At 50.6% G+C, this 27,350-nt stretch overlaps 1 protein-coding gene across 1 annotated transcript in view; it reads right to left on the reverse strand.

Annotated features, from left to right (window-relative positions):
- The window catches only part of tmem67 (transmembrane protein 67), a 199,916-nt gene that overhangs the window by 106,164 nt on the left and 66,402 nt on the right, over positions 1-27,350 (reverse strand). Inside the window, exons 12-16 of the mRNA XM_063051072.1 lie at positions 27,194-27,299; positions 26,200-26,256; positions 24,505-24,603; positions 22,927-23,025; positions 17,970-18,056 (exon numbers count right to left, since the gene is read on the reverse strand). Of these exons, the coding sequence (XP_062907142.1) occupies positions 17,970-18,056; positions 22,927-23,025; positions 24,505-24,603; positions 26,200-26,256; positions 27,194-27,299 (448 nt within the window). The remainder of the gene's footprint in view (positions 1-17,969; positions 18,057-22,926; positions 23,026-24,504; positions 24,604-26,199; positions 26,257-27,193; positions 27,300-27,350) is intronic.

Raw genomic sequence — 27,350 nt, forward strand, 5'->3', positions numbered from 1 at the left:
CCAAAACTCGCCTCGTCTCTAGCCTCCTGCCAAGCCTCGCATCAAGTCTCCAGCCTCCTGCCTCCTGCCAAGACTCATCTCAAGGCTCCAGCCTCCTGCCTCCTGCCAAGCCTCGCCTCGTCTCTAGCCTCCTACCTCCTGCCAAGCCTCGCCTCAAATCTCTAGCCTCCAGCCTCCTGCCAAGCCTCGCCTCAAGTCTCCAGCCTCCTGCTTCCTGCCAAGCCTCGCCTGAAGTCTCTGCCTCCTGCCTCCTGCCAAGACTCGTCTCAAGTCTCTGCCTCCTACCAAGCCTCGCCTCAAGTCTTTAGCCTCCTACCTCCTGCCAAGACTCGCCTGAAGCCTCTAGCCTCCTGCCTCCTGCCAAGCCTTGCCTCAAGTCTCCAGCCTCCTGCCCCCTGCCAAGCCTCGCCTCAAGTCTCCAGCCTCCTGCCTCCTGTCAGGCCTCGCCTCAAGTCTCTGCCTCCTGCCTCCTGCCAAAACTCGCCTCAAGTCTCTAGCCTCCATTCTCCTGCCAAACTCGCCTCAAGCTCTAGCCTCCTGCCTCCTGCCAAGACTCATCTCAAGCCTCTAGCCTCCTGCCTCCTGCCAAGCCTCACATCGTCTCCAGCCTCCTGCCAAGCCTCGCCTCATCTCTAGCCTCCTGCCTCCTGCCAAGCCTCACCTCAAGTCTCCAGCCTCCTTCCTCCTGCCAAGACTCGCCTCAAGTCTCCATCCTCCTGCCAAGCCTCACCTCAAGTCTCCAGCCTCCTGCTTCCTGCCAAGCCTCGCCTCAAGTCTCCATCCTCCTGCCAAGCCTCACCTCAAGTCTCCAGCCTCCTTCCTCCTGCCAAGCCGCGCCTTGTCTGCAGCCTCCTGCCTCCTGCCAAGACTCGCCTCATCTCCTGCCTTCTGTCAAGCCTCGCCTCGTCTCCAGCCTCTTGCCTCCTGCCAAGCCTCGCCTGAAGTCTCTGCCTCCTGCCCCCTGCCAAGTCTCGTCTCAAGTCTCTGCCTCCTGCCAAGCCTCGCCTGAAGTCTTTAGCCTCCTACCTCCTGCCAAGACTCGCCTGAAGCCTCTAGCCTCCTGCCTCCTGCCAAGCCTCGCCTCAAGTCTCCAGCCTCCTGCCCCCTGCCAAGCCTCGCCTCAAGTCTCCAGCCTCCTGCCTCCTGCCAAGCCTCGCCTCAAGTCTCTGCCTCCTGCCTCCTGCCAAAACTCGCCTCAAGTCTCTAGCCTCCATTCTCCTGCCAAACTCGCCTCAAGCTCTAGCCTCCTGCCTCCTGCCAAGCCTCACCTCAAGTCTCCAGCCTCCTGCCTCCTGCCAAGACTCATCTCAAGCCTCTAGCCTCCTGCCTCCTGCCAAGCCTCACCTCGTCTCCAGCCTCCTGCCAAGCCTCGCCTCATCTCTAGCCTCCTGCCTCCTGCCAAGCCTCACCTCGTCTCCAGCATCCTGCCAAGCCTCGCCTCAAGTCTCCAGCCTCCTGCCAAGCCTCACCTCAAGTCTCCAGCCTCCTTCCTCCTGCCAAGACTCGCCTCAAGTCTCCATCCTCCTGCCAAGCCTCACCTCAAGTCTCCAGCCTCCTGCTTCCTGCCAAGCCTCGCCTCAAGTCTCCATCCTCCTGCCAAGCCTCACCTCAAGTCTCCAGCCTCCTGCCTCGCCTCACCTCGTCTCCAGCCTCCTGCCAAGCCTCGCCTCATCTCTAGCCTCCTGCCAAGCCTCGCCTCGTCTCCAGCATCCTGCCAAGACTCACCTCAAGTCTCCAGCCTCCTGCCAAGCCTCACCTCAAGTCTCCAGCCTCCTGCCTCTCCTCAAGTCTCTGCCTCCTGCCTCCTGCCATGACTCACCTCGTCTCCAGCCTTCTGCCAAGCCTCACCTCGTCTCCAGCCTCCTGCCTCCTGCCAAGCCTCGACTCGTCTTCAGCCTCCTGCCTCCTGCCAAGCCTCACCTCAAGTTTCCAGCCTCCTGCCTCCTGCCAAGCCTCGCCTCGTCTCCAGCCTCCTGCCTCCTGCCAAGCCTCACCTCAAGTCTCTGCCTCCTGCCTCTTGCCAAAACTCGCCTCGTCACTAGCCTCCTGCCAAGCCTCGCATCAAGTCTCCAGCCTCCTGCCTCCTGCCAAGACTCATCTCAAGGCTCCAGCCTCCTGCCTCCTGCCAAGCCTCGCCTCGTCTCTAGCCTCCTACCTCCTGCCAAGCCTCGCCTCAAATCTCTAGCCTCCAGCCTCCTGCCAAGCCTCGCCTCAAGTCTCCAGCCTCCTGCTTCCTGCCAAGCCTCGCCTGAAGTCTCTGCCTCCTGCCTCCTGCCAAGACTCGTCTCAAGTCTCTGCCTCCTGCCAAGCCTCGCATCAAGTCTCCAGCCTCCTGCCTCCTGCCAAAACTCATCTCGTCTCCAGCCTCCTTCCTCCTGCCAAGCCTCGCCTCATCTCCAGCCTCCTGCGTTCTGCCAAGCCTCGCCTCAAGTCTCTAGCCTCCTGCCTCCTGCCAAGACTCGCCTCAAGTCTCTGGCCTCCTGCCAAGCCTCGCCTCAAGTCTCTGCCTCCTGCCTCCTGCCAAGACTTGTCTCAAGTCTCTTGCCTCCTGCCAAGCCTCGCATCAAGTCTCCAGCCTCCTGCCTCCTGCCAAAACTCATCTCGTCTCCAGCCTCCTTCCTCCTGCCAAGCCTCGCCTCGTCTCCAGCCTCCTGCTTTCTGCCAAGCCTTACCTGAAGTCTCTAGCCTCCTGCCTCCTGCCAAGCCTCGCCTCAAGTCTCTGGCCTCCTGCCAAGCCTCGCCTCAAGTCTCTAGCCTCCTGCCTCCTGCCAAGCCTCGCCTCAAGTCTCTGGCCTCCTGCCAAGCCTCGCCTCAAGTCTCTAGCCTCCTGCCTCCTGCCAAGCCTCGCCTCAAGTCTCTGGCCTCCTGCCGAGCCTCGCCTCAAGTCTCTAGCCTCCTGCCTAGCCTCGCCTCGTCTCTAGCCTCCTGCCAAGCCTCGCATCAAGTCTCGTTTCTAGCTTATAGCCTGAAGACCCCAGCCTCCTGCCAAGCCTTATCTCTAGCCTCTAGCCTCAAGCCTGAAGACCCCATCCTTCTGCCTCCTGCCAAGCCTCGCATCAAGTCTCGTTTCTAGCTTCTAGCCTGAAGACCCCAGCCTCCTGCCAAGCCTCGCCTCAAGTCTCTGCCTCCTCCCTCCTGCCATGACTCGCCTCGTCTGCAGCCTTCTGCCTCCTGCCAAGCCTCTACTCAAGTCTTCAGCCTCCTGCCTCCTGCCAAGACTCGCCTCAAGTCTCTTGCCTCCTGCCAAGCCTCGCATCAAGTCTCCAGCCTCCTGCCTCCTGCCAAGACTCATCTCAAGTCTCCAGCCTCCTTCCTCCTGCCAAGCCTCGCCTCGTCTGCAGCCTCCTGCCTCCTGCCAAGACTCGCCTCATCTCCTGCCTTCTGTCAAGCCTCGCCTTGTCTCCAGCCTCTTGCCGCCTGCCAAGTCTCAACTCACGTCTTCAGCCTCCTGCCTCCTGCGAAGCCTCGCCTCAAGTCTCCAGCCTCCTGCCTCCTGCCAAGCCTCGCCTCAAGTCTCCAGCCTCCTGCCTCCTGCCAAGACTCATCTCAAGCCTCTAGCCTCCTGCCTCCTGCCTCCTGCCAAGCCTCGCCTCGTCTCCAGCCTCCTGCCAAGCCTCGCCTCAAGTCTCCAGCCTCCTGCCTCCTGCCAAGCCTTGCCTCAAGTCTCCAGCCTCCTGCCTCCTGCCAAGACTCACCTCAAGTCTCCAGCCTCCTGCCTCCAGCCAAGCCTCGCCTCGTCTCTAGCATACTTCCAAGTGTCGCATTAAGTCTCCAGCCTCCTTCCTCCAGCCAAGCCTCGCCTCAAGTCTCCTGCCTCCTGCCAAGTCACGCCTCACATCTCCAGCCTCCTGCCAAGCCTCGCCTCAAGTCTCCAGCCTCCTGTCTCTTGCCAAGCCTCGCCTCAAGTCTGCAGCCTCATGCTTCCTGCCAAGCCTCGCGTCGTCTCTGCCTCCTGCCTCCTGCCACCTCGCCTCAAGTCTGCAGCCACCTGCTAAGCCTTGCCTCAAGTCTCTAGCCTCCTGCCAAGTCTTGCATCAAGTCTCCAGCCTCCTGCCTCCTGCCAAGCTTCGCCTCAAGTCTCCAGCCTCCTGCCTCCTGCCAAGCCTCACCTCGTCTCCAGCCTCCTGCCAAGCCTCGCCTCATCTCTAGCCTCCTGCCTCCTGCCAAGCCTCACCTCGTCTCCAGCATCCTGCCAAGCCTCGCCTCAAGTCTCCAGCCTCCTTCCTCCTGCCAAGACTCGCCTCAAGTCTCCATCCTCCTGCCAAGCCTCACCTCAAGTCTCCAGCCTCCTGCTTCCTGCCAAGCCTCGCCTCAAGTCTCTGCCTCCTGCCTCCTGCCATGACTCACCTCGTCTCCAGCCTTCTGCCAAGCCTCACCTCGTCTCCAGCCTCCTGCCTCCTGCCAAGCCTCGACTCGTCTTCAGCCTCCTGCCTCCTGCCAAGCCTCGCCTCAAGTTTCCAGCCTCCTGCCTCCTGCCAAGCCTCGCCTCGTCTCCAGCCTCCTGCCTCCTGCCAAGCCTCGCCTCAAGTCTCCAGCCTCCTGCCTCCTGCCAAGCCTCACCTCAAGTCTCTGCCTCCTGCCTCTTGCCAAAACACGCCTCGTTTCTAGCCTCCTGCCAAGCCTCGCATCAAGTCTCCAGCCTCCTGCCTCCTGCCAAGACTCATCTCAAGGCTCCAGCCTCCTGCCTCCTGCCAAGCCTCGCCTCGTCTCTAGCCTCCTACCTCCTGCCAAGCCTCGCCTCAAATCTCTAGCCTCCAGCCTCCTGCCAAGCCTCGCCTCAAGTCTCCAGCCTCCTGCTTCCTGCCAAGCCTCGCCTGAAGTCTCTGCCTCCTGCCTCCTGCCAAGACTCGACTCAAGTCTCTGCCTCCTGCCAAGCCTCGCATCAAGTCTCCAGCCTCCTGCCTCCTGCCAAAACTCATCTCGTCTCCAGCCTCCTTCCTCCTGCCAAGCCTCGCCTCATCTCCAGCCTCCTGCGTTCTGCAAAGCCTCGCCTCAAGTCTCTAGCCTCCTGCCTCCTGCCAAGCCTCGCCTCAAGTCTCTGCCTCCTGCCTCCTGCCAAGACTCGTCTCAAGTCTCTTGCCTCCTGCCAAGCCTCGCATCAAGTCTCCAGCCTCCTGCCTCCTGCCAAAACTGATCTCGTCTCCAGCCTCCTTCCACCTGCCAAGCCTCGCCTCGTCTCCAGCCTCCTGCGTTCTGCCAAGCCTCGCCTCAAGTCTCTAGCCTCCTGCCTCCTGCCAAGCCTCGCCTCAAGTCTCTGGCCTCCTGCCAAGCCTCGCCTCAAGTCTCTAGCCTCCTGCCTCCTGCCAAGCCTCGCCTCAAGTCTCTGGCCTCCTGACAAGCCTCGCCTCAAGTCTCTAGCCTCCTGCCTCCTGCCAAGCCTCTCCTCAAGTCTCTGCCTCCTGCCTCCTGCCAAGACTCGTCTCAAGTCTCTTGCCTCCTGCCAAGCCTCGCATCAAGTCTCCAGCCTCCTGCCTCCTGCCAAGACTCATCTCAAGTCTCCAGCCTCCTTCCTCCTGCCAAGCCTCGCCTCGTCTGCAGCCTCCTGCCTCCTGCCAAGACTCGCCTCGTCTCCAGCCTTCTGTCAAGCCTCGCCTCGTCTCCAGCCTCCTGCCTCCTGCCAAGCCTCAAGCCTGAAGACTCCAGCCTCCTGCCTAGCCTCAAGCCTGAAGACTCTAGCCTCCTGCCTAGCCTCAAGTCTGAAGAGTCCTGCCTCCTGCCAAGCCTCGCCTCAAGTCTCCAGCCTCCTGCGTCCTGCCAAGCCTCGCCTCAAGTCTCTAGCCTCCTACCTCCTGCCAAGCCTCGCCTCAAGTCTCCAGCCCCCTGCCTCCTGCCAAGCCTCACCTCATCTCCAGCCTCCTGCCTCCTGCCAAGCCTCGCCTCAAGTCTCTAGCCTCCTGCCTCCTGCCAAGCCTCGCCTCAAGTCTTTAGCCTCCTACCTCTTGCCAAGACTCGCCTGAAGCCTCTAGCCTCCTGCCTCCTGCCAAGCCTCGCCTCAAGTCTCCAGCCTCCTGCCAAGCCTCGCCTCAAGTCTCCAGCCTCCTGCCTCCTGCCAAGCCTCGCCTCAAGTCTCTGCCTCCTGCCTCCTGCCAAAACTCGCCTCAAGTCTCTAGCCTCCATTCTCCTGCCAAACTCGCCTCAAGCTCTAGCCTCCTGCCTCCTGCCAAGCCTCACCTCAAGTCTCCAGCCTCCTGCCTCCTGCCAAGACTCATCTCAAGCCTCTAGCCTCCTGCCTCCTGCCAAGCCTCACCTCGTCTCCAGCCTCCTGCCAAGCCTCGCCTCATCTCTAGCCTCCTGCCTCCTGCCAAGCCTCACCTCGTCTCCAGCATCCTGCCAAGCCTCGCCTCAAGTCGCCAGCCTCCTGCCAAGCCTCACCTCAAGTCTCCAGCCTCCTTCCTCCTGCCAAGACTCGCCTCAAGTCTCCATCCTCCTGCCAAGCCTCATCTCAAGTCTCCAGCCTCCTGCTTCCTGCCAAGCCTCGCCTCAAGTCTCTGCCTCCTGCCTCCTGCCATGACTCACCTCGTCTCCAGCCTTCTGCCAAGCCTCGACTCATCTTCAGCCTCCTGCCTCCTGCCAAGCCTCATCTCAAGTTTCCAGCTTCCTGCCTCCTGCCAAGCCTCGCCTCGTCTCCAGCCTCCTGCCTCCTGCCAAGCCTCGCCTCAAGTCTCCAGCCTCCTGCCTCCTGCCAAGCCTCACCTCAAGTCTCTGCCTCCTGCCTCTTGCCAAAACTCGCCTCGTCTCTAGCCTCCTGCCAAGCCTCGCATCAAGTCTCCAGCCTCCTGCCTCCTGCCAAGACTCATCTCAAGGCTCCAGCCTCCTGCCTCCTGCCAAGCCTCGCCTCGTCTCTAGCCTCCTACCTCCTGCCAAGCCTCGCCTCAAATCTCTAGCCTCCAGCCTCCTACCAAGCCTCGCCTCAAGTCTCCAGCCTCCTGCTTCCTGCCAAGCCTCGCCTGAAGTCTCTGCCTCCTGCCTCCTGCCAAGACTCGTCTCAAGTCTCTGCCTCCTGCCAAGCCTCGCCTCAAGTCTTTAGCCTCCTACCTCCTGCCAAGACTCGCCTGAAGCCTCTAGCCTCCTGCCTCCTGCCAAGCCTCGCCTCAAGTCTCCAGCCTCCTGCCCCCTGCCAAGCCTCGCCTCAAGTCTCCAGCCTCCTGCCTCCTGCCAAGCCTCGCCTCAAGTCTCTGCCTCCTGCCTCCTGCCAAAACTCGCCTCAAGTCTCTAGCCTCCATTCTCCTGCCAAACTCGCCTCAAGCTCTAGCCTCCTGCCTCCTGCCAAGCCTCACCTCAAGTCTCCAGCCTCCTGCCTCCTGCCAACACTCATCTCAAGCCTCTAGCCTCCTGCCTCCTGCCAAGCCTCACCTCGTCTACAGCCTCCTGCCAAGCCTCGCCTCATCTCTAGCCTCCTGCCTCCTGCCAAGCCTCACCTCGTCTCCAGCATCCTGCCAAGCCTCGCCTCAAGTCTCCAGCCTCCTGCCAAGCCTCACCTCAAGTCTCCAGCCTCCTTCCTCCTGCCAAGACTCGCCTCAAGTCTCCATCCTCCTGCCAAGCCTCACCTCAAGTCTCCAGCCTCCTGCTTCCTGCCAAGCCTCGCCTCAAGTCTCCATCCTCCTGCCAAGCCTCACCTCAAGTCTCCAGCCTCCTGCCTCCTGCCAAGCCTCACCTCGTCTCCAGCCTCCTGCCAAGCCTCGCCTCATCTCTAGCCTCCTGCCAAGCCTCGCCTCGTCTCCAGCATCCTGCCAAGACTCGCCTCAAGTCTCCAGCCTCCTGCCAAGCCTCACCTCAAGTCTCCAGCCTCCTGCCTCTCCTCAAGTCTCTGCCTCCTGCCTCCTGCCATGACTCACCTCGTCTCCAGCCTTCTGCCAAGCCTCACCTCGTCTCCAGCCTCCTGCCTCCTGCCAAGCATCGACTCGTCTTCAGCCTCCTGCCTCCTGCCAAGCCTCACCTCAAGTTTCCAGCCTCCTGCCTCCTGCCAAGCCTCGCCTCGTCTCCAGCCTCCTGCCTCCTGCCAAGCCTCGCCTCAAGTCTCCAGCCTCCTGCCTCCTGCCAAGCCTCACCTCAAGTCTCTGCCTCCTGCCTCTTGCCAAAACTCGCCTCGTCACTAGCCTCCTGCCAAGCCTCGCATCAAGTCTCCAGCCTCCTGCCTCCTGCCAAGACTCATTTCAAGGCTCCAGCCTCCTGCCTCCTGCCAAGCCTCGCCTCGTCTCTAGCCTCCTACCTCCTGCCAAGCCTCGCCTCAAATCTCTAGCCTCCAGCCTCCTGCCAAGCCTCGCCTCAAGTCTCCAGCCTCCTGCTTCCTGCCAAGCCTCGCCATGAAGTCTCTGCCTCCTGCCTCCTGCCAAGACTCGTCTCAAGTCTCTGCCTCCTGCCAAGCCTCGCATCAAGTCTCCAGCCTCCTGCCTCCTGCCAAAACTCATCTCGTCTCCAGCCTCCTTCCTCCTGCCAAGCCTCGCCTCATCTCCAGCCTCCTGCCTCCTGCCAAGCCTCGCCTCAAGTCTCCAGCCTCCTGCCTCCTGCCAAGCCTCGCCTCAAGTCTCCAGCCTCCTGCCCCCTGCCAAGCCTCGCCTCAAATCTCTAGCCTCCAGCCTCCTACCAAGCCTCGCCTCAAGTCTCCAGCCTCCTGCTTCCTGCCAAGCCTCGCCTGAAGTCTCTGCCTCCTGCCTCCTGCCAAGACTCGTCTCAAGTTTCTGCCTCCTGCCAAGCCTCGCCTCAAGTCTTTAGCCTCCTACCTCCTGCCAAGACTCGCCTGAAGCCTCTAGCCTCCTGCCTCCTGCCAAGCCTCGCCTCAAGTCTCCAGCCTCCTGCCCCCTGCCAAGCCTCGCCTCAAGTCTCCAGCCTCCTGCCTCCTGCCAAGCCTCGCCTCAAGTCTCTGCCTCCTGCCTCCTGCCAAAACTCGCCTCAAGTCTCTAGCCTCCATTCTCCTGCCAAACTCGCCTCAAGCTCTAGCCTCCTGCCTCCTGCCAAGCCTCACCTCAAGTCTCCAGCCTCCTGCCTCCTGCCAACACTCATCTCAAGCCTCTAGCCTCCTGCCTCCTGCCAAGCCTCACCTCGTCTACAGCCTCCTGCCAAGCCTCGCCTCATCTCTAGCCTCCTGCCTCCTGCCAAGCCTCACCTCGTCTCCAGCATCCTGCCAAGCCTCGCCTCAAGTCTCCAGCCTCCTGCCAAGCCTCACCTCAAGTCTCCAGCCTCCTTCCTCCTGCCAAGACTCGCCTCAAGTCTCCATCCTCCTGCCAAGCCTCACCTCAAGTCTCCAGCCTCCTGCTTCCTGCCAAGCCTCGCCTCAAGTCTCCATCCTCCTGCCAAGCCTCACCTCAAGTCTCCAGCCTCCTGCCTCCTGCCAAGCCTCACCTCGTCTCCAGCCTCCTGCCAAGCCTCGCCTCATCTCTAGCCTCCTGCCAAGCCTCGCCTCGTCTCCAGCATCCTGCCAAGACTCGCCTCAAGTCTCCAGCCTCCTGCCAAGCCTCACCTCAAGTCTCCAGCCTCCTGCCTCTCCTCAAGTCTCTGCCTCCTGCCTCCTGCCATGACTCACCTCGTCTCCAGCCTTCTGCCAAGCCTCACCTCGTCTCCAGCCTCCTGCCTCCTGCCAAGCATCGACTCGTCTTCAGCCTCCTGCCTCCTGCCAAGCCTCACCTCAAGTTTCCAGCCTCCTGCCTCCTGCCAAGCCTCGCCTCGTCTCCAGCCTCCTGCCTCCTGCCAAGCCTCGCCTCAAGTCTCCAGCCTCCTGCCTCCTGCCAAGCCTCACCTCAAGTCTCTGCCTCCTGCCTCTTGCCAAAACTCGCCTCGTCACTAGCCTCCTGCCAAGCCTCGCATCAAGTCTCCAGCCTCCTGCCTCCTGCCAAGACTCATCTCAAGGCTCCAGCCTCCTGCCTCCTGCCAAGCCTCGCCTCGTCTCTAGCCTCCTACCTCCTGCCAAGCCTCGCCTCAAATCTCTAGCCTCCAGCCTCCTGCCAAGCCTCGCCTCAAGTCTCCAGCCTCCTGCTTCCTGCCAAGCCTCGCCATGAAGTCTCTGCCTCCTGCCTCCTGCCAAGACTCGTCTCAAGTCTCTGCCTCCTGCCAAGCCTCGCATCAAGTCTCCAGCCTCCTGCCTCCTGCCAAAACTCATCTCGTCTCCAGCCTCCTTCCTCCTGCCAAGCCTCGCCTCATCTCCAGCCTCCTGCGTTCTGCCAAGCCTCGCCTCAAGTCTCCAGCCTCCTGCCTCCTGCCAAGCCTCGCCTCAAGTCTCCAGCCTCCTGCCCCCTGCCAAGCCTCGCCTCAAGTCTCCAGCCTCCTGCCTCCTGCCAAGCCTCGCCTCAAGTCTCTGCCTCCTGCCTCCTGCCAAACTCGCCTCAAGCTCTAGCCTCCTGCCTCCTGCCAAGCCTCACCTCAAGTCTCCAGCCTCCTGCCTCCTGCCAAGACTCATCTCAAGCCTCTAGCCTCCTGCCTCCTGCCAAGCCTCGCCTCGTCTCCAGCCTCCTGCCAAGCCTCGCCTCAAGTCTCCAGCCTCCTGCCTCCTGCCAAGCCTTGCCTCAAGTCTGCAGCCTCCTGCCTCCTGCCAAGACTCGCCTCGTCTCCAGCCTTCTGTCAAGCCTCGCCTCGACTCCAGCCTCCTGCCTCCTGCCAAGTCTCGACTCACGTCTTCATCCTCCTGCCTCCTGCCAAGCCTCGCCTCAAGTCTCCAGCCTCCTGCCTCCTGCCAAGCCTCGCCTCAAGTCTCCAGCCTCCTGCCTCCTGCCAAGCCTCGCCTCAAGTCTCTGCCTCCTGCCTCCTGCCAAAACTCGCCTCAAGTCTTTAGCCTCCATTCTCCTGCCAAACTCACATCAAGCTCTAGCCTCCTGCCAAGCCTCACCTCAAGTCTCCAGCCTCCTGCCTCCTGCCAAGACTCATCTCAAGCCTCTAGCCTCCTGCCTCCTGCCAAGCCTCGCCTCGTCTCCAGCCTCCTGCCAAGCCTCGCCTCAAGTCTCCAGCCTCCTGCCTCCTGCGAAGCCTCAAACCTGAAGACTCCAGCCTCCTGCCTAGCCTCAAGCCTGAAGACTCTAGCCTCCTGCCTAGCCTCAAGTCTGAAGAGTCCTGCCTCCTGCCAAGCCTCGCCTCAAGTCTCCAGCCTCCTGCGTCCTGCCAAGCCTCGCCTCAAGTCTCTAGCCTCCTACCTCCTGCCAAGCCTCGCCTCAAGTCTCCAGCCTCCTACCTCCTGCCAAGCCTCGCCTCAAGTCTCCAGCCCCCTGCCTCCTGCCAAGCCTCACCTCATCTCCAGCCTCCTGCCTCCTGCCAAGCCTCGCCTCAAGTCTCTAGCCTCCTGCCTCCTGCCAAGCCTCGCCTCAAGTCTCTAGCCTCCTACCTCCTGCCAAGACTCGCCTGAAGCCTCTAGCCTCCTGCCTCCTGCAAAGCCTCCTCTCGTCTCTAGCATACTGCCAAGCGTCGCATCAAGTCTCCAGCCTCCTTCCTCCAGCCAAGCCTCACCTCAAGTCTCTAGCCTCCTACCAAGCCTTGCCTCAAGTCTCCTGCCTCCTGCCAAGTCACGCCTCACATCTCCAGCCTCCTGCCAAGCCTCACCTCAAGTCTCCAGCCTCCTGTCTCCTGCCAAGCCTCGCCTCAAGTCTGCAGCCTCATGCTTCCTGCAAAGCCTCGCGTCAAGTCTCTGCCTCCTGCCTCCTGCCACCTCGCCTCAAGTCTGCAGCCACCTGCTAAGCCTTGCCTCAAGTCTCTAGCCTCCTGCCAAGCCTCGCATCGTCTCCAGCTTCCTGCCTCCTGCCAAGCTTCGCCTTGTCTCCAGCCTCCTGCCTCCTGCCAAGCCTCAGCTCGTCTCCAGCCTCCTGCCAAGCCTCGCCTCATCTCTAGCCTCCTGCCAAGCCTCGCCTCGTCTCCAGCATCCTGCCAAGACTCGCCTCAAGTCTCCAGCCTCCTGCCAAGCCTCACCTCAAGTCTCCAGCCTCCTGCCTCTCCTCAAGTCTCTGCCTCCTGCCTCCTGCCATGACTCACCTCGTCTCCAGCCTTCTGCCAAGCCTCACCTCATCTCCAGCCTCCTGCCTCCTGCCAATCCTCGACTCAAGTCTTCAGCCTCCTGCCTCCTGCCAAGCCACGCCTCAAGTTTCCAGCCTCCTGCCTCCTGCCAAGCCTCGCCTCAAGTCTCCAGCCTCCTGCCTCCTGCCAAGCCTCACCTCAAGTCTCTGCCTCCTGCCTCTTGCAAAACTCGCCTCAAGTCTCTAGCCTCCTGCCAAGCCTCGCATCAAGTCTCCAGCCTCCTGCCTCCTGCCAAGACTCATCTCAAGGCTCCAGCCTCCTGCCTCCTGCCAAGCCTCGCCTCGTCTCTAGCCTCCTACCTCCTGCCAAGCCTTGCCTCAAATCTCTAGCTCCAGCCTCCTGCCAAGCCTCGCCTCAAGTCTCCAGCCTCCTGCTTCCTTCCAAGCCTCGCCTGAAGTCTCTGCCTCCTTCCTCCTGCCAAGACTCGTCTCAAGTCTCTTGCCTCCTGCCAAGCCTCGCATCAAGTCTCCAGCCTCCTGCCTCTTGCCAAAACTCATCTCGTCTCCAGCCTCCTTCCTCCTGCCAAGCCTCGCCTCGTCTCCAGCCTCCTGCGTTCTGCCAAGCCTCGCCTCAAGTCTCTAGCCTCCTGCCTCCTGCCAAGCCTCGCCTCAAGTCTCCAGCCACCTGCCAAGCCTCGTCTCAAGTCTCTGGCCTCCTGCCAAGCCTCGCCTCAATTCTCTGGCCTCCTGCCTCCTGCCAAGCCTTGCCTCAATTCTCTGGCCTCCTGCCAAGCCTCGCCTCAAGTCTCTAGCCTCCTGCCTCCTGCCAAGCCTCGCCTTAAGTCTCTAGCCTCCTGCCTCCTGCCAAGCCTTGCCTCAAGTCTCTAGCCTCCAGCCAAGCCTGGCCTCAAGTCACTAGCCTCCTGCCTCCTTCCAAGCCTCACCTCAAGTCTCTAGCCTCCTGCCTCCTGCCAAGCCTCGCCTCAAGTCTCTAGCCTCCTGCCTAGCCTCGCCTCAAGTCTCTAGCCTCCTGCCAAGCCTCGCATCAAGTCTCGTTTCTAGCTTATAGCCTGAAGACTCCAGCCTCCTGCCAAGCCTCATCTCTAGCCTCTAGCCTCAAGCCTGAAGACCCCATCCTTCTGCCTCCTGCCAAGCCTCGCATCGTCTCGTTTCTAGCTTCTAGCCTGAAGACCCCAGCCTCCTGCCAAGCCTCATCTCTAGCCTCTAGCCTCAAGCCTGAAGACCCCATCCTTCTGCCTCCTGCCAAGCCTCGCCTCTAGCCTCAAGCCTGAAGACTCCAGCCTCCTGCCTCCTGCCAAGCCTCGCCTCCAGCCTCAAGCCTGAAGACTCCAGCCTCATCCTTGCCTAGTTCTGTGGTCCGAGCCAGAGGCAAGACCCAGGTACTGGGTCCTTGTCCAGTCTCTGGCTCGGAGTCCAAGCCCAGGCTCCTAGCTCTCTGGTCCAGTCCTGTTCCGGGTTCCCTGTTTTCATGTCCATGTCCTTGCCCTCAGCCTGTATCCTAGTCCTGTCCCTAGTCCTTCAGTGTCTGTGTCTTGTACTTGGGTCCGTTCCCAGCCACCTCTCTATGACAAAGTGATGTTTTTAGTATCCAGTAACAACTTGCGATTGTTAAAAAAGATGTACAAGATGAACAAATACACCCTTGATTAGATCCGGAGCAATCACTGCATCCAAGCGTTCTGCCATCTTACTGCAAGAATTTACCTATCACTGAAGTTAGGCTCACTTGCCTGTAGATTTTTGGCTTATTTTTGCTCCATTTTTTAAACAATGGCACCACATTAGTCAAGTCCTGCAGCTAAAAATGATGTAACAATTTCGCAATGTCTTCCTGGAAGGTCCAAGAATGCAACAGGTGAGGCCTTGGGGATTTATTCACCTTAATGCAGATTCATATGTGGTTCAAGACATCATTACTCATTTCCCTTATTCCCTTAGCCTACATCCTTTAGTCCACAGTAAAAATTGAAGAGAAATATTCATTAAAAATCTCACCGCTTTTTTTTGCTTCCACATACAAATGGCAATGCTGATTCTTAAGGAAACCTATCCTCTTCTGGTCACATTTTTACTATTAATATGGATTTTGTGTTTCTTTGTCTGCTAGATCCTTCTCATATCCTCTTTTTGCCCTTCTAACTTCTCTTTTAAGTGTACTCACACTTCTTATAGTTACCACTGAGATTCACTAGTTCCCAATTGTTTATGCAGTGTTTGCCTTCTTGATTTCTTAAGCAGAGCCTCAATATGGTTTACCAACTTGGGTTCTCTAAATCTGCAAGCTTTGTCTTTCAACCCAGCAGGAATATTTAGGCCCTGACTTCTTGACATCACACTTTTAAAGGCATCCAACTTGGCAGACACTCTTTCCCTGAGAGCCATCTTGCCCAGTCAATCACTGTAAGATCCAACCTAATAGCTCCAAAATTTGTGTTTGCTAAATTCAAACACCTTAACCCATGAATCAGCCACTCTGTAACTGTTTTAAAATTAATCGAATTATGGTCACTGGGCCAAAGAGCTTGCAAACAGGCACTTCTGCTACTTGTCTTACCTCATTTCCCTTGAGGAGGTCCAGTGTTGCACTTCTCTAGCAGGTGTCTCTATTTATTGATCAAGGAAGCTTTTTTGATATATATTTTATCAATTCTAACCCGCCCAAACCTTTCACACAATGGTTGCCCAGTCAACATTAAGAAAATTAAATTTGCCAACTAATACTACTCTATTACGTTTACAACCTCTCTATATTTCTGCTCCTTCAGTACACATTGACTTTCACAAAACTTATAATACAATCTCATCAGAGTTACCATTCCATTTCTAATTCTAAGTTCTACCCATATGGCGTCACTGGATGCTCCTTCAAGAATATCCTCTCCAAGCACCAAAGTCATGCCCTCTGCAATTCTCTCACACCTATAACATCAAAATTAGAATCAGGTTTATTATTACCGGCATGTGACGTGAAATTTGTTAACTTAGCAGCAGCAGTTCAATGCATACATAATCTGGCAGAGAGAGAGAGAAAAAAAAACATAATAATAAACAAGTAAATCAATTGTGTATATTGAATAGATTTTTTAAAATGTGCAAAAAGCAGAAATGCTGTATATTAAAAAAAAAGTGAGGTAGTGTCCAAAGTTTCAATGTCAATTTAGGAATCGAATGGCAGAGGGAAAGAAGCTATTCCTGAATTGCTGGGTGTGTGCCTTCAGGTTTCTGTATCTCCTACCTGATGGTAACAGTGAGAAAATGGCATGCCCTGGGTGCTGCCTTTCTGAGACACCGCTCCCTAAAGATGTCCTGGGTACTTTGTAGGCTAGTGCCCATGATGGAGCTGACTAGATTTGCAACCTTCTTCAGCACTTTTGGTCCTGTGCAGTAGCCCCTCCATACCAGACAGTGATACAGCCTGTCAGAATGCTCACCATGGTACAACTGTAGAAATTTTTGAGTGTACATGCCAAATCTCTTCAAACTCATAGCCACTATCTTGCCTTCTTTATGACTACATCGATATGTTGGGAGCAGGTTAGATCCTGAAACACTAAGTTGCCAGTGCTGCCCTTCCCTCAGCCAATTTCTGTTTTGGCTATAACATCCCAGACCCCAGAGCTAATCTACACTCTGAGTTCATCCAGCTGACGTGTCAAGCTTCTTGAAATAAATGCATTTAAAACAATGGTATTTCTTCCCCTTTTACTGTGCTCTTCTCAAGCGTCACAATGAAATTTACTCTCATTGACTGGACTGCAGTGTTAACCCCTGTGTTAACTCTCTCATCAGCCGCTCTGCTGCTCAGGACCCTACCCCGGGCCATACAATTTTGTTGAACTCCAAGTAGTAGTCGATGAACAGAAGCTTGATATGTGCACTCCTGTTGTCAGCAGAATGAAGAGCCAGAGAATTTGCATCTGCTGTTGACCTATTGTGGTAGTAGGCAAATTGAAGCTGGATCATCTCTGAACCAGGAGTTAAATTGCACCAGCCTGTCAAAGCACTTCTTAAAGTTGGCCTTAAGTATTGCAGTTGATATAAGTAAATGATTGTAGTCATTTAAGCAAGTTCTTGTTGGGCACTGGTACAAAGTATGTCATTTTGAAGCAGGTGGGAACCTCAGCCCGCAGATGCAAGCTAGTGAATATATTTGTCAATACTCTAGCCAGTTGGTCCACACAGATCATTAGTACGCAGTCATCTGAACCGGGTGTTTTTCATGAGTTTACTCTCGTGAAGGATGCAGAGACATCAGCCTCAGACGATGGGTGGCTAAGGCGGGTGTAGAGAAATTGGACAGATCAGAAGGAGCAAGAAAAGGGACATAGAGCGCGCCGTTTACATGAAATTGGAGAATTCAATGTTCATGTCATCACGTTGTAAATGACTCAGGCAGAATACAAGATGCTCGTCCTCTAGTTTGTGCTTAAATTCATCTGGTAGTGGAGAAGACCAAGGATAGACAGGTTGGTGTGGGAATGGAGATGGGAATTAAACGGCTAGCAACTAGGAGCTTCAGAAGACCTCGGCACACAGAACAAAGATGTTTGACATAGCAGTCATCCCCAGTCTGCACTATGTTTAACCAACATTTTTGTTTGTGTGAATGTATTTTACTGCTACCTTATATGTGTCTTGTGCTGTGTGTGACTGTTGGTACTGTGTTTTGCACCTTGCACCTTGGCCCTGAGTAACACTGTTTCATTTGGCTGTATTCACGGGTAGTATGTATGGTTGAATGTCAATTAAACTTGAACTTGAACTTAAAGGCCATGTTAGGAGCACTGAATGCAATATACGAAGTTTGAGAAGATGCACGTGAATCTGTCTCACCTGCAAGGGCTGTTTGGGGCCTTCAACGGTGGTGAGGGAGGAGATGTGGAGACAGTAGTTATGGCTCCTTATGTTGCAGGGTAAAGTGCCGAAGGGTATGGGATGCTCGGTTGGTGGGGAGGAATGAGCAAACTGGGGAATCATGGACTGTGTGATCCCTATGGAATGCAGAGAGGTTTGGCAGGTGGCAGCATTTTTCTGTACGTTACACATGGCAAATGAAGGTGCAAAACCTTGGTCAGAGCCCCAGCAATTTTATCCCCTGCTCCCTGTAGCACGCACTGTCATATAATAATTATTCCCTGACTGGGCTCCTGGACAACAATACATCATAGTAAAATCTTCATCTTTGTTCACTAATTACTCACAGCAGGTTAGCAGTGTAAATTCCTCTGATCCTTTTGTTCTTTGTTATTCGATCTGTACAAATGTAACCGGGTGACCGTCGGATCTTATTCAGTATTGTTAAAAGTGTACTTAGGCATCCATCCGGGTAATGCTAGAATAGTTGTCTGTGCCTTTAAGGGAGATGGTGATGTCATTACGCATGTGCAGTATAGTGGGGAGACCACTTTGTTTCTGCTGAAGACGCTGGTGGGGCGTTGGAATTGAGTTCCTCCCAGAGATACTGGGCATGGTGAGGAAAGGTGAGCATTAATTGACGATATCCATGTGAATTCGTTTATGCTTGTTGGCAAATCGAGAATATCGGTAGTTTGACATGTTTTGCATGTGGATGCTATAGATTTTCTCAAATAAATGACTCAACGCTGGATCGCGTGGCTTAGGCAAAGTTCCTCACGATCCAAGTAGAATTGCCACTACCGTATTAGTACCGTATTAGTTCTGGTATTTTTTATACTGCTTTCGCAATTCTGTCCATACACAAGCGTGTGGATCGAAAGTTAAATTGAGATTGTAATGGCAAGAACTGGTTGTAAATTCGTTTGTTTTGTTTCGCGACCCTCTTCTGTAACTTAAACATTTAAAACAGATATAAGGAATTAAAACCCGAAAGAAGTATTTGTTGCCCTGCGTGTGTACTTTTCCCCAGGCTACACATATATAGTGCATTTAATTTCAACTCATCGGTTTTACATTAGAAAGGAGAATTTGTTGAAAGGATTTGAATTTTGCATGCTTAACAGTCCTAGATCAATGTTATCTATATTCTTTAAAAATACATACCTTCAGTGAAAATGCACTGGCCACAGAATAAATAAAATGGGTCTCTTGGCTTGGTGTTGGTAGAAAAACAAAAAGAACCTTTTGACCCTAAAGAAACAGATGATCTCTAAGCCAATGCTAAGGTCATGTTAAAGCATCTGTACAGTAAATAACATTTTAAATGAATTTATAAGGAGCTTCACAGAAGATTGATGTACAGAAATGTCACTATAGGAATTTCTCGGGACACTCTCCTGGGCTCAAACATCTTCAGCTGCTTCATCTGTCTTTCTTTCTACCAAAAGCTTAAAAGTGGGATATTTGCTGGTGAATGCATGATATTCAAGTCCATTCACAATTTCTCAGCAAACACAGCTGCTTATGACTGCAGCTAGTGTGAACTAAACAGGATTCAGGCATAGGCTGATGAGTGGGAAGTAGAATCACTACCACAGAAGTGTAAGACAATGGCCATCTTTACCTATTGTTTTCATCACCATCAGTGTCCTGGGGGGTCACTACTGATCAGAAATTCAACTGGAGCATTCTGTGATAATGTGACCTCAAGAGAGCAGGTACCTCTGTAATGGGTGTCTCAATTTCTGACAATCTACTGCCTTTCCATCATCTACAAAGCACTAACTGGGAACACGATAGAATATTTTTCATTTGCCTAGATGAAAGCAGCACCAACAAATCTCAGAAACCATCAAAAATAAAGCAGCCTGTTGTAATCAATATTCTATAAAATACCCCTCAATATACTGTACAGTCTCTCTGCCACTGCCACACAGTGGCTGCAGTGTGTAATATCTACAGGCCCTCTACTAAACCCTCAACCTCTATCACCGAGAAAGACAAGGACAACAGGCAGATGAAAGTAGCACATCCTACAGTTCACTTCAATGTTTTGCACCATTCTGACTTGGAAATATATTGCTGGGCCTTCACTGTCATGGTGTCCAAATCCTGGAACTCCCTCCCCAACAGCAATGTGGAGTACCTTCACCAGAAGGACTATAGCAGTGCAAGGTGGTGGCTCATCACCTTCTCAAGGGCTATTAGGAATGGACAATAAATGTTGGTAATGCCTAGATCCCAAAAGCAAATTCTCAAAATTTGGTAGTGTGGAGGAGCAGAGGGATCTTGGGGTACATGTCCACAGATCCCTGAAAGTTGCCTCACAGGTGGATAGGGTAGTTAAGAAAGCTTATGGGGTGTTAGCTTTCATAAGTCGAGGGATAGAGTTTAAGAGTCGCGATGTAATGATGCAGCTCTATAAAACTCTGGATAGGCCACACTTGGAGTACTGTGTCCAGTTCTGGTCGCCTCACTATAGAAAGGATTTGGAAGCATTGGAAAGGGTACAGAGGAGATTTACCAGGATGCTGCCTGGTTTAGAAAGTATGGATTATGATCAGAGATTAAGGGAGCTAGGGCTTTACTCTTTGGAGAGAAGGAGGATGAGGAGAGACATGATAGATGTGTACAAGCTATTAAGAGGTATAGATAGAGTAGATAGTCAGCGCCTCTTCTCCAGGGCACCACTGCTCAGAACGAGAGGACATGGCTTTAAGGTAAGGGGTGGGAAGTTCAAAGGGGATATTAGAGGAATGTTTTTTTACTTAGAGAGGGGTTGGTGCATGGAATGTACTGCCTGAGTCAGTGGTGGAGGCAGATACACTGGTGAAGTTTAAAAGACTACTAGACAGGTATATGGAGGAATTTAACAGAAATAAATCTAAGACAGTGAGCAGTAAAGATGTCAGGAAAGACAGGCAGGTGATGGGGCAAATGTGTAGCCATTGGGATGAGTTGAAGTGCAATAAAGTTGCAGTGAAATCAAAGCAAAAAGTATCAAATACTGGTCTTAAGGTGTTGTACTTAAATGCACGCAGCACAAGGAATAAGGTGGATGATCTTGTTGTACAGCTACAGATTGTCAGGTATGATATTGTGGCCATCACTGAGACCTGGCTAAAGGATGCATGTCTCTGGGAGCTGAACGTCCAAGGATACACGGTGTATCGGAAGGATAGGAAGGTAGGCAGAGGGGGAGGCGTGGCTTTATTGGTAAGAAATGATATTAAATCATTAGAAAGAGGTGATATAGGATCGAAAGGTGCAGAATCTTTATGGGTTGAGCTAAGGAATAGCAGGGGTAAAAGGACCCTGATGGCAGTTATTTATAGGCCTCCAAACAGCTGCAGGGATGTGGACTACAAATTACAACTGGAAATAGAAAAGGTTTGTCAGAAGGGCAGTGTTATGATAATTGTGGGGGATTTTAACATGCAAGTAGATTGGAAAAATCAGGTCGGCACTGGATCTCAAGAGAGAGAATTTGTAGAATGTCTGCGAGATGGCTTTTTAGAACAGCTTGTTGTTGAGCCCACTAGGGATCGGCTGTACTGGATTGGGTATTGTGTAATGAACCAGAGGTGATTGGAGAGATTGAGGTGAAGGAACCCTTAGGAGGCAGTGATCATAACATGATTGAGTTCACTGTAAAATTAGAAAAAGAGAAGCCGAAATCTGATGTGTCGGTGTTTCAGTGGAGTAAAGGAAATTACAGTGGCATGAGAGAGAAACTGGCCAAAGTTGACTGGAAAGAGACACCGGCGGGAAAGACGGCAGAGCAGCAGTGGCTGGAGTTTATGCGAAAAATGAGGAATGTGCAAGACAGGTATATTCCAAAAAAGAAGAAATTTTCGAGTGGAAAAAGGATGCAACCGTGGTTGACAAGAGAAGTCAATGCCAAAGTTAAAGCAAAGGAGAGGGCATACAAGGAAGCAAAAATTAGTGGGAAGACAGAGGATTGGGAAGTTTTTAAAACCTTACAAAAGGAAACTAATAAGGTCATTAAGAGAGAAAAGATTAACAATGAAAGGAAACTAGCAAATAATATCAAAGAGGATACTAAAAGCTTTTTCAAGTATATAAAGTGTAAAAGACAGGTGAGAGTAGATATAGGACCGATAGAAAATGATACTGGAGAAATTGTAATGGGAGATGAGGAGATGGCAGAGGAACTGAACAAGTATTTTGCATCAGTCTTCACTGAGGAAGACAGCAGGATACCGGACACTCAAGGGTGGCAGGGAAGAGAAGTGTGCGCAGTCACAATTACGACAGAGAAAGTACTTAGGAAGCTGAATAGGCTAAAGGTCGATAAATCTCCTGGACCAGATGGAATGTACCCTCGTGTTCTGAAGGAAGTAGCTGTGGAGATTGCGGAGGCATTAGCGATGATCTTTCAAAAGTCGATAGATTCTGGCATGGTTCCGGAAGACTGGAAGATTGCAAATGTCACTCCGCTATTTAAGAAGGGGGCAAGGAAGCAAAAAGGAAATTATAGACCTGTTAGCTTGACGTCGGTGGTTGGGAAGTTGTTGGAGTCGATTGTCAACGATGAGGTTACAGAGTACCTGGAGGCATATGACAAGATAGGCAGAACTCAGCATGGATTCCTTAAAGGAAAATCCTGCCTGACAAACCTATTACAATTTTTTGAGGAAATTACCAGTAGCATAGACAAGGGAGATGCAGTGGATGTTGTATATTTGGATTTTCAGAAGGCCTTTGACAAGGTGCCACACATGAGGCTGCTAAACAAGATAAGAGCCCATGGAATTACAGGAAAGTTACATACGTGGATAGAGCGTTGGCTGATTGGCAGGAAACAGAGAGTGGGAATAAAGGGATCCTATTCTGGTTGGCTGCCGGTTACCAGTGGTGTTCCACAGGGATCAATGTTGGGGCCACTTCTTTTTATATTGTACATCAACAATCTGGATTATGGAATAGATGGCTTTGTGGCTAAGTTTGCTGACGATATGAAGATAGGTGGAGGGGCTGGTAGTGCTGAGGAAACGGAGAGTCTGCAGAGAGACTTGGATAGATTGGAAGAATGGGCAGAGAAGTGGCAAATGAAGTACAGTGTTGGAAAGTGTATGGTTATGCACTTTGGCAGAAAAAATAAACGGGCAGACTATTATTTAAATGGGGAAAGAATTCAAAGTTCTGAGATGCAACGGGACTTGGGAGTCCTCGTACAGGATTCCCTTAAAGTTAACCTCCAGGTTGAGTCAGTAGTGAAGAAGGCGAATGCAATGTTGGCATTCATTTCTAGAGGAATAGAGTATAGGAGCAGGGATGTGATGTTGAGGCTCTATAAGGCGCTGGTGAGACCTCACTTGGAGTACTGTGGGCAGTTTTGGTCTCCTTATTTAAGAAAGGATGTGCTGACGTTGGAGAGGGTACAGAGAAGATTCACGAGAATGATTCCGGGAATGAGAGGGTTAACATATGAGGAACATTTGTCCGCTCTTGGACTGTATTCCTTGGAGTTTAGAAGAATGAGGGGAGACCTCATAGAAACATTTCGAATGTTAAAAGGCATGGACAGAGTGGATGTGGCAAAGTTGTTTCCCATGATGGGGGAGTCTAGTACGAGAGGGCATGACTTCAGGATTGAAGGGCGCCCTTTCAGAACAGAAATACGAAGAAATTTTTTTAGTCAGAGGGTGGTGAATCTATGGAATTTGTTGCCACGGGCAGCAGTGGAGGCCAAGTCATTGGGCGTATTTAAGGCAGAGATTGATAGGTATCTGAGTAGCCAGGGCATCAAAGGTTATGGTGAGAAGGCGGGGCAGTGGGACTAAATAGGATAAAATGGATCAGCTCATGATAAAATGGCAGAGCAGACACGATGGGCCGAATGGCCTACTTCTGCTCCTTTATCTTATGGTCTTATGGTCTTAAGGTGGGGGGTTATATGGGAGGTAGTATTTGAGCGTCGGCACAACATTGTGGGCCAAAGGGCCTGTAATGTGCTGTACTATTCTATGTTCTATATTGTGAAATACATAGAAAAATAAATATATTTTGTGTAAATATTAATTATACTTAGAAAATATCAATAAATTAGATTGAACATAAGCTGATGTATATGATCATGTTAAATACGTAGTGATACCTTAAAAAATATAAGCCAATAAAGGCCTGTTCCAAATGTCACAATAAAGAAGGTGTTTGCCAGGTCTCCCAAATAAAACAGCATGAACTTCAAAACAGTCTGAAATAAGAGAAAATTCATGTTTAACTGAAAAATATCCATACAACACTTCTATGGATTCAGTATAATGCTGCTTAGATAATCAAGCTATTGTTTTGTCTACTGTATATGTATTTATACCACGCCAAACGCAAATTCAAATTCAATGCTGTAATGTCCTCTTGATCAAAATAAATGGCCATATCCAGATGCAAATCGGGGTTGCCACATTTTTATGTGGCATGCTCTAAAGGAACTTCAATAATAGCATTCATTGGCTAACTGAACATTTCTCAGTGTAAATGATAGTCACACAGGAAGCCACAGATGGATTTTCAGTCTACATTGAGTTAGGTGATTTCAGCCACAATAGCTGTGCATGCACTGGCACATGACATCAGCTTGGCTTATTGACTTGTAAACTTCTATACTCAAAATTTTGTTGAGGTACTGGAGGTCAGTACCAAATGTGAAATGCCCTATAACAAGGAGTCATTGGCTTTAGAATAGGACATTAAGGGAAAATGCATACGTTCTGTACGTACTAAACAAAGGCTGTCTACTTGCCTTATTAATTTGAGCAACACACACAAAGTTCTGGAGGAACTCAACAAGGCAGTCAGCAGCTATGGAGGGGATAAACAGTTAATGACTTGGACCGATGCTCTTGATCAGGACTGGAAAGGAAGGGGGAAGAAGCCAGAATAAGAAGGTGCAAGCTGGTAGGTGATAAGTGAAAACCAGGTGAAGGGGAAGATGGGTGGGGTGGGGGAGATGAATAAGAAACTAGGGGGTGATAGTTAGAAGGGTGAAGAGTTGACAAAGGAGGAATCTGATAGAAGATATTGGGCCATGAAAGAAAGGGAAGGAGAAGGGGCACGAGAGGGATTAATTTTCTTTAATCCATTTTTTTCAGATGGATCACGAAGCATCTTCTTAGATTCAAAAGGTAAAATCTCCATGGATTATCAAAATAGATACCAGTTGGGCTTGTTTGTCTGCAGTTAGTATGTGCCAAAACTACTTATTTCTAGTACTCTTCTGCAGTAATATATAAAGTTCAAAATATGATGCCCATATTATTTGGGGGAAGATACTCTGCTCATTAGGGATCTTTCAGGAACAGGAAACTATTAAAGGGGAAAGCAATTCACGTAGCATCTGAAGCAAGCAGAAGCATATTACTTGACTCATATGCATTCCTTCCCGGTTGGGATATGATACATTACATTGAAAGAAAGCAAGAGGAGACTAGAAATTATATTTAAAACATTTGAAGAAAAACAACAAGAACAAATTTAATTTCATATTTGATTACTTTCTAGTTTTAAGCTTCTGTAGAGGCTTGCCATAAGTGCATACTAGAAATACAAGTGTTTTTCACATATATTTTGACCTATTAACTTTTTATTTTTACACAAAGTCAGGTTCAGTCCATGTGCTATGAGAAGTTGAGATGTGATATACTCGTCTTAATAGTGCCTCTTAAATTCTACATACTGGAATATCAATCAACGGAGATCCAATTCGTCTTTTCCAACTGGCTGTCTTTACCACTGAATATATAGTTGATAAGCCTGCCAAGAAACCAAGCGCAATCTAAAGCAGAAGAAAACAGTTAAATATGCATGATAAAAAAAATTACTGATTATATTTTTTTCTGCTCATCATCCTCCCAATACCCTCTGATTCTGAGAGTGAATTAGTCCAGCTTGAGCACTCAGGACTTGGTGTTTATAGAGGCACACAATCACAGTGAGATACAGAATGGAAAAGTTCCTTCAGCCCATTGAGTCCATGCTGACCGCTAACCACCCGCTTACTCTAATCCTACATTAATCCCGCATGTTATTCTACCATTATTTTGATCAACTCCACCAACACTCGTCTACCATATGTGCTAGGGACAAGTTACAGTGGCTAATTAACCTATCAGTCCAAACATCTTTGGCATGTGGGAGGAAATCGAACCACCCGCCCATGTTGTCATAGCAGGAATGTGAAAAAAGACAGCACCCATGGTCAAATTTGAACCCAGGTCTTTGGTGATGTGAGGCAACAACTCTACTAGCTGTGCCACTGTGCTGCTCCATATCCTTTAAATGGACATTAAAGTGGCTTCCTCCTTTCTCAAAGTGAAAAATCCATATCTCCCTGTCAATCACAGTCAAGATAATATTTAATATAAGTTGAAAGATACATAAGATAAACTTAAATTTGGAACATTGACCTTTTGGTAAATTTAAAATAGATCCTGCAAACTTATTTTTCAATGCTTGACAAAACTAATTTCTGTAAAATAAGAGAACTATGTTGCATGATGAGGTATCAGACTCTTTAAATGCAGAATCCAGGTTCTATTTTAGAAACAGTATAGAAAATTGGACCCTCTGCTGATAATGATGATGTTCTAGAAATGTTTGTATTTTTTTAATTTAGGAGTATTACACAACACATCTATATACGTTTGCACCTAACTTTTTTAATGAGATACTTTTTTTGGGAATTATGCCCAGCCAACAAAAAAGAATTCACAAGATGTGTCTAACATTATGTGAAAATCACCTCTTGAAATTATTTTGATAAGTAAAAATTAATATTTCAAGAGGTGAGTTTAACAGAAGTCTGAGGCAAAAATGTACATATACCTTAACAGACCCTTACACTGTCATTTGTCCCTGGCACACAGATGAATGTGGTAGGATTAATCAGACCACAAAGTCAAGGCTTGTGACTATCCATCAGCACAGCTCCACAGCTATACTGGTATCGCAGCATAATATTAGTTTTTCCACTATAACCACTATATATGTGACAATCAAGATAGACAAATTTATTTAAGAATATTTTACCTACTATTCAAAAATGAAATGAGAAACAATAAATAAGCTATTTTGAAACAAGTTTTGAATGAGGTAATGTAATTTACTTCATAGTAAACAAAGTACCATTTGGAATTCAGTCTGATTATAATAAACAGGCTGAGCTGATGTTGGATCGACATAAGCAAGATTAACTGATACACTTTAAATACTTAACATCAAACTTCCAGTAATAGACACAGATGATAAAAGCTCAGTTTGAGGTAAAGACATACAATAATGACATTGGATGCTATGAAAAACAAAAAGTAGACAGTACGTTGTTGTTTTAACTTTTAGTTTAAATGACAGGCTAACTCTTACAGAATATTACCTTTGTATTTTGAAATGCTGTAGTCAAGTCCATTTGATATTCAACAGAAAAAGATATCTGTAGAGTATATGAAAAAAACAGCAAATAAAGCATTAGTTTGGTGCAACCAAATTATAGTGACACTTATAATCCATCATAAGTCTGAAACCCATTCTGTTTGGAACCCCAGATACCTCAGCATATTGGTTATTGGTTTGAGGTATAAGTTGGGGGATCAGTGTATGAACTGTATTGTTAGCCAGATGTGTGGCAGGAGCCAGGGTTAGGTTTGAAGCACCAAGGGTAGGAACATGGACAAATATGCGGCTGGAGCCGGTGTCTGAAGTTCATGTATATTTCTTTCTCTCTTTAAATTCATTAAATTCAGTAGAAAATGTATACCATATCTAATATGTAAAAAAAAAAGTGAGTGAAATAAAAATGTGTTGGTACAACATCCAACAGTTTTAAAAATCTGCAAATCTGGCATAACGAAGCCCTGAAGATGCCAGAGTTTGTGAGACTTTGTTATGTATATTCACTTGTAAAGATAGTTTCCCAATCTTCCTGAAACCTTTCTTTAATCTGTACAGCTAGTTTGCTGTTCATTATTGCTTATTTTAATATAATTTAACAAATTTAAAAAGTTACATTTTTGCCTAAATTTGGAAGATTAAACCCAATGTTTTCTGGTTGCTACAGATCATGAGCAATGAATAGTACAACTCACTAATTAGAGTATAAAAGCTTACGAGGAGGATGCAAGAGAATGGGTTTGAGAGGGATAATAAATCAGGCATGATGGAATAGTAGAAATGATGGGCCGAATGGCCTAATTCTGCTCCTCTGTCTTATGGTTTTATTATTTAAGGATATAGAAGTTTCACATAGAAATACTAAAGATTATATCAATGGTTCAGTCTTCAACAGACTTCATGACAAAATTAACATGATAACGAGTAACGCCTATGTTCATAATTGAATGTGTTTTTTTCAAAAAAGGAATCATACTTACTGAAATAGTTTGTTGATCTGGATTTTGAATCTTCACATCTGTGTAAGAGATAGTCATAACAGGAGGAACGATCTTTCCTTGTAGAGTATCGGGCTTAAGAATTACACTGCAAAATCAATATGATAACACCAAAACTTTCTTGAGTGTTCATTAATTC

Source organism: Mobula hypostoma, chromosome 1 (assembly GCF_963921235.1).
Source record: "Mobula hypostoma chromosome 1, sMobHyp1.1, whole genome shotgun sequence".
Classification (NCBI taxonomy): domain Eukaryota; kingdom Metazoa; phylum Chordata; class Chondrichthyes; order Myliobatiformes; family Myliobatidae; genus Mobula; species Mobula hypostoma.